This window comes from Coregonus clupeaformis, chromosome 20 (assembly GCF_020615455.1).
Source record: "Coregonus clupeaformis isolate EN_2021a chromosome 20, ASM2061545v1, whole genome shotgun sequence".
Lineage (NCBI taxonomy): Eukaryota > Metazoa > Chordata > Actinopteri > Salmoniformes > Salmonidae > Coregonus > Coregonus clupeaformis.
The window spans coordinates 40575895-40594135 of record NC_059211.1 but is presented as its reverse complement, the minus strand read 5'-3'; the positions used below and the strand labels follow the sequence as shown (position 1 = coordinate 40594135).

The 18241-nt window shown below is 46.6% G+C and overlaps 1 protein-coding gene across 1 annotated transcript in view; it reads right to left on the bottom strand.

Moving 5' to 3' along the window:
* Positions 1 to 18241, bottom strand: part of LOC121533397 (voltage-dependent R-type calcium channel subunit alpha-1E) — a 98974-nt gene that overhangs the window by 55770 nt on the left and 24963 nt on the right. Inside the window, exons 3-4 of the mRNA XM_041839301.1 lie at positions 1229 to 1332; positions 473 to 631 (exon numbers count right to left, since the gene is read on the bottom strand). Coding sequence (XP_041695235.1) covers positions 473 to 631; positions 1229 to 1332 — 263 coding nt within the window. The remainder of the gene's footprint in view (positions 1 to 472; positions 632 to 1228; positions 1333 to 18241) is intronic.

The following is an 18241-nucleotide window of genomic DNA, read 5'->3' as shown; positions in this document are numbered from 1 at the left end:
CACAGAAAATAATAATCCACTTGTTGTGTAGGCGCAGTATAAGCTTGCTGATAAATGATCAGCTTGAAGGATGTTTATGATGACTTATCCTACATGTTTACATGTAACAGAGCTAAGGATCACAGCACGATACTAACGTACTGTTGGTGTTTAAAAATATTAAATGTAGCTAGGTGTTCAATGCAAGCATAGGCTATAAGCAAAGTAAAGGTATAAATACACTGAATACAACAGATTCAACCTCATAAAGGGACACCAACTGCTACAGAACCAACCCGAATTGATATGCAGAGCAGTGTGGTCCTGGATTATTGTAGACTTGATGGCATCTCTTTAAGGCTTAGAGCTCAAAGTGCCCTTTCTCTGTCTGGGTATGTCCCAAAGGTACTCTATACCCTATCTATTCCCTGGTCAAAAGTAGTGCACTACAAAAGGAATAGGGTGGCTATTTGGGACGCATATTCTGTCTTACCCAGGATATTGGGCATGGGCAGACAGGTGTTGTGGAGCTTCCCGCTGTAGAACTCCAGGCCGATGATGGCAAACATAAGAATGGCGAAGAAGAGCAGCAGGCCGATCTGGAGCAGCGGCACCATGGCTTTCATGATGGATTTCAGGACTATCTGCAGGCCTGGTCACACACAGAAAGATAGAGAGAGAGACAACCGTCATGTGTCGTAAGTGCCAACAATGATACACAGCACAAAATAATTATAGATGGTAAGTGTGGGAACCACTTCAAGGAGATACTGTCAGCACTCTCACTTTGGCTAACACAACAGTCCCCCTAAGACATTGTTGCCTGTCCTCCTTTTGGGAGTGTGACGCTACTGCATCTGCTTGCTGCTCAGATATGGTCTGCCAACAAAAGAACTAATTAGGGACTAACTTTACAGACTCCAAAATGAGGTTAGACAGGGGTCCAGCAAACACCAGCAGAACCAGTGCAGATACCTATATGTGTACTGTATAGATCAGTGGAGGCTGGTGGGAAGAGCTTTAGGAGGATGGGCTCATTCTAATGGCTGGAATGGAATAAATGGAATGGTATCAAACACATCAAACAAATATGGAAACCACATGTTTGACTCTTCCATTTATTCCATTCCAGCCATTATAATGAGCCCATCCTCCTTTAGTTCCTCCCACCAGCCTCCACTGGTATAGATTTAGATAGGCAGAGCAGATCCATGGACACCCAGTACATCTGGTGGTGTAAGCTACTCACTTGGGATTCCAGAGACAAGTTTGAGGGGTCTGAGCACGCGGACGGCCCGCAAGGTCCGCAGGTCCACTGGGATGTTCATGTGAGCTCCCGCTGTGGCCAGAATCCTGCATATACACACACAACACACAACACAGAGATTATTATTAAATCAGTTATACACTGTTAATATTCCATTAATATTTCAAAGAGTGGTCTGAATGTAATATGTCAATGTATTGGCACTGGTGCCTCCAGATAAAGTACTTGTTGGCGGTGTATTCATCACATCAGCTCCCCAGGAAGACATGACACTTCATCATAACACAGTCTGATTATCTCTAATTAAACTATGTACCTACGCAATGCTATTAGCACAAAATTGTCTCAAAACAACACGAAACAGTCTTTCAAGGCTATTATCTTTTACAGCTTAAAATTGGTCTACACTCAAGACTATTCATGGGTATTCCTCATGGGTAATACTTGAATCTTAGAAAATTCCTGATTTTAAAACAATGAAATAGCATTGGTCAAGACTCAACACACATGATTGACAGATCAATATTGCAACGAAACGGTCCATTAGTGTAATTCTGCTCCTACTCTGTTTAGCTAACACTCAGCATCTATCCTAGCACTTCATCTCTGGGTCTTATCATCTAAGTCATCTGTCACATGTGTGCAGCTAACCACAATAGTTATGTTTTCCCATCAGACTGGAGTAAAATGAGACCAGCCATTATAGATGTGACCCAGTCAGAAGGTTCAGGAGCAGCAGGGAGGGGAAGGGGGTACTAGGGTTCAAGCAATCTGGTTTCACTGGTTCTTGTTTGTGAAAGGCACACACATGTGCATGCACGCAAACACAAATAATATGGAGTGTGAGGGTCTACACCAGGCAGTGAATGCAGGAGAAAACAAGTCTTCATTTTGGCTGCACTGCGTAGGAGGAAGGCACTGACAAATTCTATTAATGAAATGAAGACTGCAGCTCCATCAAGGCAATGTACCTTCAGGCTAGTACGCTGTAAACTGTTAAATAGATACATGTATTATTGAATCGTATTCTTGCTGTGGCTTACATACTAAAACTCTGAATGAAAACAAGATCACTGAGTTTCAATACTTTTAGCAGTGGGCATAGAGTTTCAGCCCCCTGGATAAAATGGTGCAGTCCACAGACTGTGAGTAAGGACCCATCAGCAACTACCTGGAACACATGTGAAGCAGCTCATTATAAAATGCAAATGTTGTCCTTTCTCTGATGCGCCTCTTAATAGGAGGGAACTCATTGGAGATACAGCGCAGCAGGTAGAAGAGAGATATGGAAGGGAGGTCTATGTGTTTACTGTGTACTCCCAGGCCTGGCCCCTGGTCCTTTTCTCCTCCATCACTCCTTCCCTCCTCTCCTCCACGTGTTAGTGGCACTAGGCTGCTGTGCACACTCAGGGGGATTCAAATCACCCTCCCCCGTTTTCTCCTCACCACTCTCTCTCTAAATACACTTCCTGCGCGGCTCACTTCACACTATAATGGGAGTGATAGACAACCCGTGGTCACCCCTCTCACTGTTTTCTCCCTCATTAATTTCTGCCCTTCACCTCTCTCTGTCCAGATCCGACAGGACGCCATTGTTGTGTAGTCTGTGACCGCTCTTAACACAGCAAGCAGGACTTACTGGAGAGAGATGCTAAGGCTTCGTTCCAGGAACACATTTCAAAGTAACAACCTGAGTCTGAATTCAGAGATACAGAGATTCAATGATGTGCGGCTGCAGATGATGTGTCTTCAAACAACAAAGAAGGGGGTACTTTTTTCAACATTAGCAAATTGTTATATCACTGTTTTGTCATTTTCTGTTAACACAGTGTTACACAGAAATAATACAGAGTATATTGAATATGGCACAGATCCAATTATAGCCTGAAAAGAATAGCTGCAGCTCTTTTTTTTGTGGTGAAGATTAGTCACATCTGGGGTGTCAGGACACTGGGGTGTCAGCCATTTTAATTAAGACTTGAGAGAGATTTTAAAATAGCACATCCATACAGAGACAGAAATGCTATTATTCCATCTAGGATGAGCTGAGCACAGACACACTTGAGCCTCCTCCCCTTCTCCAAATCATTACCAAGTCTGGGCTGCTCTTTAGTTGTTATGGAGACTGGGGGATCTAGGAGCTAAAAATGTAATCCCCATTTATTCTGCTGATGGACTTCCTGCTCAGGCAGACACCCTTGTGATTTGTGAGGAGCTAGCCAGGTGAGCTGTACTCTGGTCTGGTCTATATTAGTGGACAGAGAGAGTGGCCACTGGGCAGACACATGTGTAGGCTAGGTACATGAGCTTGATGATACATAGTTACAGTAGATGTGTAGCCGTCGAGTCCCATTCAACAGAAGGCATAAATAAAGTACAAAGAGAACATCTATGTTAGGCTTGGGCAATATACTGTTTACACCGTATACCGGGGTATTTTGAAATACTGACGGTATGATTTTCAATACCGTTTGCTAAGCAACAGTTTTTTGTTTGTACAGACGAAACCAGTCTGTCAAAAGTTGCTAACTCACGTCTAAATTCTCAAACTAAATACATACTGCATTTCCAACCATAAAACCTCTTTGCTTTGATTTTAAGCCTCAAAATATAATAACTTTCCTAGCTAACAGTTAAATGTTTGTTTTTGTTCTAATTCTATTTTCTATTTTCGAGGCTCCACATGTTGTCATGGAAAATATGAATGTTATTTCCAACAACCAATGAGCAACTCCGCCATAAATCCAGCTGCATATTGAGATTGCCGAAATGCCAGTCTCTTTGGCAATGACATGGAGTGGCAAGGAGTAGAATGTTAGCTAAAAAGACTGGTACCCAGACTAGAGACATTCAATCCGCTCCTGGATCAAGATCCCTGTTGCCTAAATTGTTTTGTGCGTCAAAAATAATATATATTAAAAAAATTATAGCGCCCCTTGTGTCACACACTGATTGGTTTCACCTGTCTTTGTGCTTGTCTCCACCCTCCTCCAGGTGTCGCCCATCTTCCCCATTGTCCCCTGTGCATGTATTCCTGTGTTCTCCGTTTGTCTGTTGCCAGTTAATCTTGTCTTGTCAGGACTTACCAGCGTGCTTTCCCGTCTTCCTGTTTTCTCAAGTTTCTATTTCCTAGTTTCCCCTGTTCTGACCATTCTGCCTGCCCTGACCCCGAGCCTACCTGCCATTCTGTACCTGCCTGACTCTGACCCGATTATGAACCTCTGCCTGCCCTGACCCCGAGCCTGCCTGCCGTTCTGTACCTTACTGACTCTGCCCTGGATTACGGACCTCTGCCTGCCCTTGACCTGTCTTTTGCCTGCCCCCTGTTTGGTCAATAAATATATGTGATTCTAGCTGTCTGCATCTGGGTCTTATCCTGAGTTCTGATAGTACGAACTGGCCATGACTGACCCAGCAGACTCAGACCAGCTCCACAATGCTGTCTCCCAGCAAGGAGCCACCATTGGAAGACACAAGGAGTTACTGCAATGCCTTTATGGAGGGACTCCATACCCTGGCGGAACACCATGACCAGGCATTCGATACATTGCTGGAGCAATTCCGCGGATTCCCTACAAGGCAGCAACTCACACCAGTAATTCCCCAGACTCTCAGCAACCCCGCCACCAGCGGCGCTTCTTCCCAGCCTACCCCAGTGTCCCGAGAACCCCGCTTACCTCCTCCGGAGCGTTACGCTGAAGATTCTGGAACCTGCCGGGCCTTTCTCTCCCAGTGCTCCCTCGTCTTCTAGCTGCAGCCTTCTTCGTTCCCCTCGGACCGCTCGAGGATAGCGTACATCATAACGCTAATGTCCGGGAGGGCACACGCCTGGTCTACGGTGGTGTGGGAGCAACAGTCCGCCGTCTGCCTCAGTCTGGAGGAGTTCATGGCGGAAGTACGGAAGCTGTTCGAGTTGTCCGGGAGAGAGGCTGCTCGTAAACTGCTTCAGCAACGTCAAGACTCCCGTAGTGTGGCAGACTACGCAGTGGATTTTCGCATGTTGGCAGGGGAGAGTGCCTGGAACCCGGAAGCATTGTTCGACATGTTCCTTCACGGATTATCGGAGGTGATCAAAGATGAGCTTGCAGCCCGGGAGCAGCCCATGGACCTCGACTCCTTCATAGCCTTGACCATCCGGATTGATGGGCGGCTACGAGAATGTAGGAAGGAGAGGGAATCTGTTCCCTGTCGCCCTCGCTCGCCCTCGATTCCCACCTCGCCTCCAAGGAATCCCGGAAACCCCCGAAGGCATTGCCAAGAGAATCCGATGTCACCCGAGTGTTCACGGGAATCGCAGAGGGCGGTCGACTCGCCTCCTCCAGAGCCCAAGCTACTGGGAAGGGCTCGATTGTCTCCGGATTAACGTTTACGCAGACTGAACACCAGGAGCTGTCTGTATTGCGGGACTACAGGACATTATATTTCCACCTGTCCATTAAAAAGACCAGGCTCATCAGTAGGTACGAATACTCTGGTGAGCCGTATGGGGATTTTCCAATCTCCCATTACTCGCACCCCTCTCCAAGCCACCCTGTTATGGGGTGAACAGGCCAAATCACTCCGGGTGCTCATTGACTCTGGGGCCGATGAGAGCTTTATCGATGCTATCGATGCTTTATCTCCGCTCAGCCCCTCTCCATTCCCATGGACGTCAGAGTGCTGGATGGGCACTCTATTGGCAGAGTCACCCGCAATACGATTCCTATCGACCTACGAGTATCAGGAAATCACAGTGAGTGTATGCATTTCCTGCTCATCGAATCTCCCTATGTATCCGTGATTTTGGGATATTCTTGGCTCCAGAAGCACAATCCCCTGATCGACTGGGCTACTGGTGCTATCATGGGTTGGAGCCCGTTCTGCCATGCTCATTGTCTCAAGTCGGCCCAGCATGCCCAGGGACGTCTTCCTGCAGGCTTGAGAGAAGCCACGGATCTCTCTGCCATTCCCGCGGAGTACCTGGACCACCGGAAGGTCTTCAACAAGGCCTGCGCTACTTTTCTCCCTCTGCATCGACCCTACGACTGCGCCAGTAACCTTCTTCCGGGCACTACACCCCCTCGGGGGCGGCTTTACTCACTGTCGGGTCCGGAGACCAAGGCTATGGAGGAGTACATTGAGAACTCTCTCGTTGCAGGGAGTATTCGCCAATCGGCCTTCCCCGCCGGCACAGGGTTCTTCTTTGTGGAGAAGAAAGACAAAACCCTGCACCCGTGTATCGACTACAGGGGCCTCAATGACATTACGGTTAAAATACTTTACCCTCTACCACTCATCTCCTCGGCTTTCGAACCTCTTCAGGGAGCGACCATCTTCTCTAAGTTGGACCTTCGGAACACCTACCATCTGTTTCGGATACAGGAAGGAGAAGAGTGGAAAACAGCCTTTAACACGGCTACCGGGCACTATGAGTACTTAGTTATGCCATTCGGGCTGACCAACGCTCCAGCTGTGTTCCAGGCCCTGGTCAACGATGTGCTCCGGGACATGCTGAACTGGTTCGTGTTTGTCTACCGCTACGATATCCCGGTCTTTTCCCGGTCAGCTCAAGAACATGTCCTCCACGTCCGACAAGTCCTTAAGCGTCTCCTGGAGAACCAGCTTTTCGTTAAAGCGGAGAAGTGTGAGTTCCATCGCTCCACCATCTTCTTCCTTGGATATGTTGCAGGACATATACAGCTGGATCCAGACAGGGTGAGAGCGGTGGTGGATTGGCCTCAACCCACATCCAGAGTGCAGCTGCAACGTTTCCTGGGGTTTGCTAACTACCGCCGCTTCATCCGGGGTTACAGCATCCTGGCTTCCCCCCTTTCAACACTCACCTCTCCTGCTGGGCCCCTGCTAAGAACATCCTGGACCCAGCCCTCATCGCTGACTTCCCCCGCCGGCACCCCAGTCAACCAAGTATGTGCCTAGAGAGGTGGGGGTACTGTCACACCCTGATCGGTTTCACCTGTCTTTGTGCTTGTCTCCACCCCCCTCCAGTTGTCGCCCATCTTCCCCATTGTCCTCTGTGCATGTATACCTGTGTTCTCTGTTTGTCTGTTGCCAGTTCGTCTTGTCTTGTCAGGTCTTACCAGCGTGCTTTCCGTCTTCCTGTTTTCTCAAGTTTCTATTTCCTAGTTTCCCCCGTTCTGACCATTCTGCCTTCCCTGACCCCGAGCCTACCTGCCGTTCTGTACCTGCCTGACTCTGACCCGATTACGAACCTCTGCCTGCCCTGACCCCGAGCCTGCCTGCCGTTCTGTACCTTACTGACTCTGCCCTGGATTATGGACCTCTGCCTGCCCTTGACCTGTCTTTTGCCTGCCCCCTGTTTGGTCAATAAACATCTGTGGTTATAGCTGCCTGCATCTGGGTCTTACCCTGAGTTCTGATACCTTGTGTGCAAGGGGCGCTATAATACCATGTATTATAATACCGTATAACCCGGTATGGTACAGAAACAGTATGACAGTATGAAAATCTGGATACCGGACAAACCTTATCTATATGGATGGTTCACATTACTACAATTGAATATTTCATTCAGCAAATACAATTTACGCAACAAAATTCAAAGGCAACAGTGTTTTTTAAGTTTTCAGCCTGGGAGCATAATGCGGCATGTTAAAACCCTGTGAGGAGTGAGGACACTGTGGGAGGCTTCAGAATGAATGGATGCTATCTCTTTGTGCCAGAAAGCAGAGCGGTGTGGGAGTCCCTCAGCAGCACAAAGCCTGGGTAAGGACAATCCACTGTCACTGGTACAACTGCATGCCAGGGAACAATCTATTGTCACTGGTTTTACTGCATCATGCCAGGAAATAAAAGCTGTTCACTTTTAACACCACCTGGGCTGCAGCATTCACACTCATTACTGATCTATTCATCTCCATTTCTGATAATGATCTGCTGGTGTTGACAGCGTGACACATTTTCAACTGTAAATCCACAGACATGAAACAACAATAATACTTCACTTGACAGTGACATAAGTCATAATGCAATCAATATCATGACATGATTGACACCTGTCATTAACTTTATGTCAAATGACAGACAGCTGTCATTTCTCGAGGGCAAATCTAGGTTAGGAAGTTTTCTAACTGACTACTTTGATAGGGAGGACATGGAGTTCAGCTGCGTCATTGAAGTCTTTGCTTTTGACAGATCGCTGTAACTAAGGTCTACCTTTGTGCCTTCACCATTTCTACAAGACACCTTTTATGTGTTTGCCCATGATGGTGTGTCTGTGTGCAGCGTGCTGCGGCCCTTTTATAGCCTGAGATAGAGACAACAAACCCTGTCTGTCTCAGTCAGTCACCCTGACCCCGGGCTGTTGTCATGGTAACACACTACCCACACCAGTCACAACAGGCCTCCATCAATCCTCAGTATATATTACAATATCCAAATACAATGGCCTGTTTCTGACTCACATGGCAAGACTATGGTGACCATGGTGATTAAATAAGGTGGTGGGGACTTTCAACGACATAAGCCATCACCAGTTATACATATGGACCATTAAGACACATGGCCAAATGTTAGCCAGCCCTCTGTACTGTGTATATGCACCTATATATGTTGACCACAGCCAATGCAGTGTGTTATTTACCACTCCATAACCTGTCTACTATACAGTACAGAGAGAGAGAGCGTTGTGCTTTGATGGGGGCTCGTCTCACACCAACCCTGCTCTGTTGCTCTGTGTCTTATGAATCATTCACTCACCACCAGATCTATTATTCATCTTGGCTAAAGAGCAAACACTTAGCTAATTGTCTCACATCCAATACAGAGAACCAGTGATAGACACCCAAGGATAGAGAGACAACAGAGAGAGACGCAGAAGTGTCAATGATGGCACTTCGATTTCATATGAATAACTGGAGCTTGCAGATAACTTCCAAACACTGTGCTAAGCCTTGAGCATTGATTCACGGGGGATTTCATAAGAGCTCATTACCATGTACTTGATAAAGACAAAGTGCATCTAGACATCTTGTTATCTGCTTGCTCACATATTCATCACTTAGTTTTGTGGCCCCTATTAATTCTACTTTACATTATTTGATAGTATAATATTTTTACTACTGATACACTACATGACCAAAAGTATGTGGACACCTGCTTGTCGAACATCTCGAACAATCACGGGCATTAATATGGAGTTGGTCCCCCCTTTGCTGCTGTAACAGCCTCCACTCTTCTGGGAAGGCTTTCCACCAGATGTTGGAACATTGCCGTGGGGACTTGCTTCCATTCGGCCACAATAGCATTAGTGAGGTTGGGCACTGATGTTGGGCGATTAGGCCTGGCTCGCAGTCGGTGTTCCAATTCATCACAAAGGTGTTCGATGGGGTTGAAGTCAGAGCTCTGTGCAGGCCAGTCAAGGTCTTCCACACCGATCTCGACACACCATTTCTGTATGGACCTCGCTTTGTGCACAGGGGCATTGTCATGCTGAAACAGGAAAGGGCCTTTCCCAAACTGTTGCCACAAAGTTGGAATGACAGAATTGTCTAGAATGTCATTGTATGCTGTAGCGTTAAGATTTCCCTTCACTGGAACTAAGGGGCCTAGTCCCAACCATGACAAACAGCCCCAGACCATTATTCCTCATCCACCAAACTTTACAGTTGGCACTATGCATTGGGGCAGGTAGCATTCTCCTGGCATCCGCCAAACCCAGATTCGTCTGTCGGACTGCCAGATTGTGAGGCGTGATTCATCACTCCAGAGAACGTGTTTCCACTGCTCCAGAGTCCAATGGCGGCGAGCTTTATACCACTTTACACCACAATAAAAACTGAAACTGAAACACAGTGTGCTAAATAAATTATGTTGCTCTATGTATTTATAGTATACCAGAGAACCTTGACACATGACAGTTTCTAAGCACAATACTGTATTTGGAAGATAATTCTCTCGATGGCAGTCATCTGCTGTGAAAAATAGCTTATGTTACACCAGGATGCCAGGATGAAATCATGTTTTCTCAAAAATGGAATTCTCAGGCATCTGACATCAATGGTTACTGTATCACCTAGTAGCCTACAATACTGAACCGAAAGTCTCTACAATATTACACTCCATATTGACCCAGCAGCGTGAGTTAATGCCTAGTCTCTTCCTTCATTACATAACTACCACATGCAGACTTCAAAGACTTCATTCATCATCTCTGATGGTAAAGATTTCTCCACATCTGTCTGTATCTCCATGCATCACAGGCATGCCCTAGCCCGGCCTCACCTCTGTATCCTTTGCTTGAATCTCCCATTGGACCAGAGGGCCTGAGCTAACTGTATACTACAACTACAGGCCCTAACGACACTACATTAAAAATGAAAGTTGAAGCTGAGTTCAGTAGTTTTTTTTGTATTGACCCAGCTTGTGGGCACTTTTTATATGTGTGGGAACTGGATCCACACCCAGGGATGCCAGCCCTTTCAGACAGTCCAGGAGTGGGCAGCTATCAAAGGCCATGATGTGTGTGTAGCAGGAGGGAACCTGTACCTTTTTTTATATTTTTTTATTTCACCTTTATTTAACCAGGTAGGCCAGTTGAGAACAAGTTCTCATTTACAACTGCGACCTGGCGAAGATAAAGCAAAGCAGTGCGATAAAAACAACAACACAGAGTTACATATGGGGTAAATGAAACATAAAGTCAAAAATACAATAGAAAATATATATACAGTGTGTGCGAATGTAGTAAGTTATGGAGGTAAGGCAATAAATAGGCCATAGTGCAAAATAGTTACAATTTCGTATTAACACTGGAATGATAGATGTGCAAAAGATGATGTGCAAATAGAGATACTGGGGTGCAAATTAGCAAAAATAAATAACAATATGGGGATGAGGTAGTTGGGTGGGCTAATTTCAGAATGGCTGTGTACAGGTGCAGTGATCGGTAAGCGGCTCTGACAACTGACGCTTAAAGTTAGTGAGGGAGGTAAGAGTCTCCAGCTTCAGAGATTTTTGCAGTTCGTTCCAGTCATTGGCAGCAGAGAACTGGAAGGAATGGCGGCCAAAAGAGGTGTTGACTTTGGGGAGGACCAGTGAGATATACCTGCTGGAGCGCAGACTACGGGTGGGTGTTGCTATGGTGACCAGTGAGCTAAGATAAGACGGGGATTTGCCTAGAAGTGATTTATAGATGACCTGGAGCCAGTGGGTTTGGCGACGAATATGTAGTGAGGGCCAGCCAACAAGAGCGTACAGGTCACAATGGTGGGTAGTATATGGGGCTTTGGTGACAAAACGGATGGCACTGTGATAGACTACATCCGATTTGCTGAGTAGAGTATTGGAGGCTATTTTGTAAATGACATCGCCGAAGTCAAGGATCGGTAGGATAGTCAGTTTTACGAGGGCATGTTTGGCAGCATGAGTGAAGGAGGCTTTGTTGTGAAAGAGGAAGCCGATTCTAGATCTAACTTTTGATTGGAGATGCTTAATGTGAGTCTGGAAGGAGAGTTTACAGTCTAACCAGACACCTAGGTATTTGTAGTTGTCCACATACTCTAGGTCAGACCCGCCGAGAGTAGTGATTCTATTCGGGTGGGCGGGTGCAAGCAGCGTTCGGTTGAAGAGCATGCATTTAGTTTTACTAGTGATTAAGAGCAGTTGGAGGCTACGGAAGGAGTGTTGTATGGCGTTGAAGCTCGTTTGGAGGTTTGTTAACACAGTGTCCAATGAAGGGCCAGATGTATACAAAATGGTGTCGTCCGCATAGAATGGATCCGAGCGTCACCAGCAGCAAGAGCGACATCCCTGTGGCACCCCCATAGAGACTGCCAGAGGTCCAGACAACAGGCCCTCCGATTTGACACATTGAACTCTATCTGAGAAGTAGTTGGTGAACCAGGCAAGGCAGTAATTTGAGAAACCAAGGCTATTTAGTCTGCCAATAAGAATGCGGTGGTTGACAGAGTCGAAAGCCTTGGCCAGGTCGATGAAGACGGCTGCACAGTACTGTCTTTTATCGATCACGGTTATAATATCGTTTAGGACCTTGAGCGTGGCTGAGGTGCACCCATGACCAGCTCGGAAACCAGATTACATAGCGGAGAAGGTACGGTGGGATTCGAAATGGTCGGTGATCTGTTTGTTAACTTGGCTTTCAAATACTTTCGAAAGGCAGGGCAGGATGGATATAGGTCTGTAACAGTTTGGATCTAGAGTGTCACCCCCTTTGAAGAGGGGGGATGACCGCGGCAGCTTTCTGGGGATCTCAGACATTACGAAAGAGAGGTTGAACAGGCTAGTAATAGGGGTTGTGACAATTTCGGCAGCTAATTTTAGAAAGAAAGGGTCCAGATTGTCTAGCCCAGCTGATTTGTAGGGGTCCAGATTTTTCAGCTCTTTCAGAACATCAGCTGTCTGAATTTGTGTGAAGGAGAAGCGGGGGGGGGGGGGCATGGGCAAGTTGCAGCGGAGGGTGCAGAGCTGGTGGCCGGGGTAGTGGTAGCCAGGTGGAAAGCATGGCCAGCCGTAGCAAAATGCTTTTTGAAATTCTCGATTATTGTAGATCTATCGGTGGTGACAGTGTTTCCTAGCCTCAGTGCAGTGGGCAATTGGGAAGAGGTGTTCTTATTCTCCATGGACTTTACAGTGTCCCAAAACTTTTTGGAGTTAGTGCTACAGGATGCAAATTTCTGTTTGAAAAAGCTAGCCTTTGCTTTCCTAACTGATTGTGTATATTGGTTCCTGACTTCCCTGAAAAGTTGCATATCTCGGGGGCTGTTCGATGCTAATGCAGTATGCCACAGGATGTTTTTGTGCTGGTCAAGGGCAGTCAAGTCTGAGGAGAACCAGGGGCTATATATGTTCTTAGTTCTGAATTTTTTGAATGGGGCATGCTTATTTAAGATTGAGAGGAAAGCACTTTTAAAGAACAACAAGGCATCCTCTACTGACAGAATGAGGTCAATATCCATCCAGGATACCCGGGCCAGGTATATTAGAAAGGCATGCTCACTAAAGTGTTTTAGGGAGCGTTTGAAAGTGATGAGGGGTGGTCGTTTGACCGCGGACCCATTACGGACGCAGGCAATAAGGCAGTGATCGCTGAGATCCTGGTTGAAGACAGCGGAGTAGTATTTAGAGGGTAAATTTGTCAGGATGATAGCTATGAGGGTGCCCATGTTTACAGATTTAGGGTTGTACCTGGTAGGTTCCTTGATATTTTGTGTGAGATTGAGGGCATCTAGTTTAGATTGTAGGTTGGCCGGGGTGTTAAGCATATCCCAGTTTAGGTCACCAAGCAGTATGAACTCTGAGGATAGATGGGGGGAAATCAGTTCATATATGGTGTCCAGGGCACAGCTCGGGGCTGAGGGGGGTCTGTAGCAAGTGGCAACAGTGAGAGATTTATTTATGGAAAGGTGAATTTTTAGAAGTAGATGCTCAAACTGTTTGGGCACAGACCTGGATAGTATGATAGAGCTCTGCAGGCTATCTCTACAGTAGATTGCAACCCCACCCCCTTTGGGAGTTCTATCGAGACTGAAAATGTTGTAGTTGGGGATGGACATTTCTGAATTTTTGGTGGCCTTCCTAAGCCAGGATTCAGACACTGCTAGAACATCAGGGTTGGCGGAGTGTGCTAACGCAGTGAATAACTCAAACTTAGGGAGGAGGCTTCTGATGTTAACGTGCAAGAAACCAATGCTTTTACGGTTACAGAAGTCAACAAATGATAACGCTTGGGGAGTAGGAGTGATACTGGGGGCCTGGGTCTGGGTTAACCTCTACATCACCAGAGGAACAGAGGAGGAGTAGAATAAGGATACGGCTAAAGGCTTTAAGAACTGGTCTTCTAGTGCGTTGGGTACAGAGAATAAAAGGGGCAGATTTCCGGGCGTTGTAGAATAGATTCAGTGCATTATGTACAGACAAGGTTAAGGAAGGATATGAGTACAGTGGAGGTAAACCTAAGTGTTGGGTAACGATGAAAGAGATAGCATCACTGGAGGCACCGATTGAGTCGGTCTCCGCGTGAATGGGGGGTGGGACAAAGGAGCTATCTAAGGCAGGTTGAGCTGGACTGGGGGCTCTACAGTGAAATAGTACAATAAGAAAGGCATTTTGACATGGGAGAGAGGCATAAAGCAATCACAGGTGTTATTCGAGAGAGCTAAGACAACAGCTGGTAATGGCGACAAAGTTTGGGCTGAGGCTAAACATAAACAGGATGCGGTACCGTATAAAGGAACAGTCCAGCAGGCATCAGCTGTATAGCTGATTTATCATAAGGTCCAGTGAACAGCAATAGGAGAGTTCGGAGGTAGTTTGGGGGCTGCTACAGCACTGGCGAGCAAGAGGCACGGCTTGCGTGTGCTAGCAGGCCGGGGCTAGCAGATGGATCTTCGTGGTCGACGTCGTAACGGGAAGCCTGTTGAAACCACATCAGACGATTTCGTCGGCAGACCAGTCGTGTTGGATCGGCGGGGCTCTGTGTCAACACTAGGAGGTCCCGTCCGGTTGACAGCGAGGTAGATAGCCTGGAGATGGGCCTGGCTCGAGGCTAGCTCAAGGCTAACTGGCGCTTGCTAAGAGGCAATGGTAATTAGCCACCGACAACAGCCATTCGGTTGCAGCTAGCTAGTTGCGATGATCCGGCGCTAGGGTCCGGTGATTCCGGCAGAAAATCCGATATGCTCTGGGTCGATAGCACGCTGTGCAGACTGGCCGACAAATTGTCCAGGCTAGAGCTAGAGCTGGCTGGTGGGTAGTGCAGGCCACGGACAATGGTGAAGACGCTAACGGTGGCTAGTAGCAAGTAGCTAGCTAGCTGGCTACCACAGCCATTCGGTTGCAGCTAGACTAGTTTCAGCTTAAGGTTCTTGATAAAAGTTATAAAGAAATAATAGAATCCTTTCCACGTTGGGTGAGGCGGGTTGCAGGAAAGTATATTTAGTTAAAGAATGAAAAGTAAAAAAGTAAAATTGAGAAATGTATACAAAATAGACAAAAAACTAAAAGAACTGGCTATTTACACAAGGACACTACAGAAAACACGACCGCACTGCTACGCCATCCCTGTGCTAAGGAAGGCCCATTTGATTTCAGTGTCTCCAAACCAAACACTTTGGTCAAACACAGGTACAGCCAATAATGAGAAATTGTACTCTTCGTAGAGAGGAGTTAGAGAAGGCATCCTACAGAAGTGAAAAAGCAATTTCACCAAAATGGGCCATTTGAAGCTCCCTGAGGACAATTTCAGCAAATACTGTGTCCCAGTGAAACAATGTGACTCCAAAACAATTACAAAACACATTTCTACAGGAAAAGGGAGAATTGTTAGTTACCTTAACATTGCTTTCCCCACAAACCCACACCACAGGGAACCAAACCACAGGGTGATCATTTGTGCTGCTATAGATATTAATTATCCTTGGCAGATGCCAGCTGTCTTTGTTTGTCTGATCAAGAGGTAAATAGAAAGACAAACAGTAGAACAGATATACAGTAGAGACATCTGGTTTCTTTACAGCTGGATACATATGTAATAACCCAAAGCGTGTTAACGTTGCAGAAGTTAACACTACATGATTCCAGTGTTGTCACTTGAAAGCACAGGGTATATTTAAGCAATAAGGCCCAAGGGGTTGTGGTATTTGGCCAAGTTGCTTCGGACCTAAGAACAACCCTTAGCTGTGATATATTGGCCATATCCCACAAACCCCTGAGGAGCCTTATTGCTATTACAAACTGGTTACCAACATAATTAGAACAGTCAAAAGTAAATGTTTGTCATACCCGTGGTATATGGTCTGATATACCACGGCTTTCAGCCAATCAGCATTCAGGCCTCGAACCACCCGTTTTATAATAGCCTAGAAGTCTTCTGAGAGTTACAACATGGCTGGATATTTTTTATGTTAACCACTGATTCCAGATGGGAAACAGAAAGGTCAATGTCAATATACTGGTTATATCTATTCTAGTTCAGGGCACTACAGCCTTTAGAGGGGACCCTACAGAGACTGAGCAAAGACGAGAGGAGGATAATTCAATACTGTATGTGGTTAATCTGCCTTCACCTTTCTCTCTGGGGATACAGTATGAACTGATTTAGGTCAAAGAGCAGAGGACAGAAACAGGGACCTTTGACATCCAGATCATTGTCAAATATCTGTAAGAGGGGCTTGTTTGTATCATGCTGTAATATAGAGAAGCAGTACAGAGAACCAGACCCTTTCTCTCCCTCCTACTGAACACAACTGACCTAGAGAAGTAAATGTTCTCTCCATTATACAACACTTGAATAATGCCTCAAGTCTGTGGAAGTGGCCTATCTCTTTCACAAATATAGCAAACTTTGACACTTTAACAGCAATTGACCAAACCTTTACCAAGTAATAATGTACACTACTCTAAAAATCATAACTGCTTCATCTGATTTGAAAAGCTTTCCAGTCAGCTTGTGTAGAGAGGAGCAGACAGCTCTCTAAAATCTCTCCCTGTGTCTCTCCCACTCATCCTCTCTTTGAAGCACAGCAGCAAGTGCTCACCGTGGGTACTTGACCATGTGATTACCATTCACTAGACAAATCCTAAATAAGAGATAAAACATGTTCACTCTACTGCCTACTCTAACACAATTCATAATGTTGTTGAGTGAAGTTAAAACAGTCCACACAAAAACTACATAAAGGGGTCAATAATACTCATTCTGTCTACAAATAATTATTTACTCCTTGGTCCAGTTAGATGTCCCAAAGCATTACGTGAAACCTCCAAACAGAGTCTATTGACATCCTGTCCTTGATGGTCAGACCAGACCAGGGGGACATAGTGGAGGGTCGCCATGATCACTGCTCCAGGAGACACAAACTCCCCCGCCTTGTCCATACTCATCAATGGATCACACAGCAGATGGACACTTGAGACTGTGTGTGTGTGCGCACGCGCGCGTGTGTGTGTGCATGTGTACGAGCATATATGGGGGCGTGGGCATGTGTGCGTGACGGCTGGATGGTGTAAGCATGCGCCTGCCCCTTGGCTTGGAACACCACCGTGATCATCACCAGTCAACCCTAAAAAGGAGACAGCCAGACAGGAGGAGGATAGAAGATGTCACAGACAGACACGATACTGAGACAGATACTGTGACTCAGGACTGCCGGTAAAACACCCAACCTATTGACCATAGCAGCCCGAACACAGACCAACACTGCCAGGGATCCTCTCTTAGGTTCAGTAAAGCAGTGCCTCTGGCCAGCCCATTCTAGGGCCACACTGTCACAGAACACCCTCCCTTACATCAGCCCTGTGATAATAATACTGTGTGAACAGATCAGCACAGCACCACAATCACATGGTGAAGAGAACCAGCAGACTGAATATCTGATTAACACAATCACTCCTTCATGGAGCTGTGACCAGACACAGTCAAAGCACAGTCAGCCCTCACCTGTGAAATCCTCCTGCTCACTCCCTAAATGTGACACTAACCACGGGCTCCCAATCCTTACTCCTCATCCCCTCATTACGGCTCTGTCAGCTCTGTCAGTGCCAGTTTCTCTGCTGATGCTGTGACCGGAGGGAAACTGAGAAAATCTCCCATTAGGAGCTTATTAAAAATAGCTGCTGGGCTATAAAGCCCAGGAAGAACAATGGGCCTGCTAGCTGTGACAGCTGTCTGTCCTGTCTGTCCTGTCTGTCTGTCTGTCTGTCTGTCCTGTCTGTGTGGACACCCCCGCACCGTCCCACTCCGTCACATCCTCTCCTCTCCTCTCCTCTCCTCTCCTCTCCTCTCCTCTCCTCTCCTCTCCTCTCCTCTCCTCTCCTCTCCTCTCCTCTCCTCTCCTCTCCTCTCCTCTCCTCTCCTCTCAGACACAGCTGTAAATACTGCCTGGAGCCAGGGATTGAATTCCCCCACTTTTCAAAGCTCTGCCATAGACATGTCTCAGTCTGCAGCACAGGTCATAAGTCAGCACTGATACATAGCCAGATCTGGATGGAGGTGAAGCAGGTCCAAATCATTAATGTCAC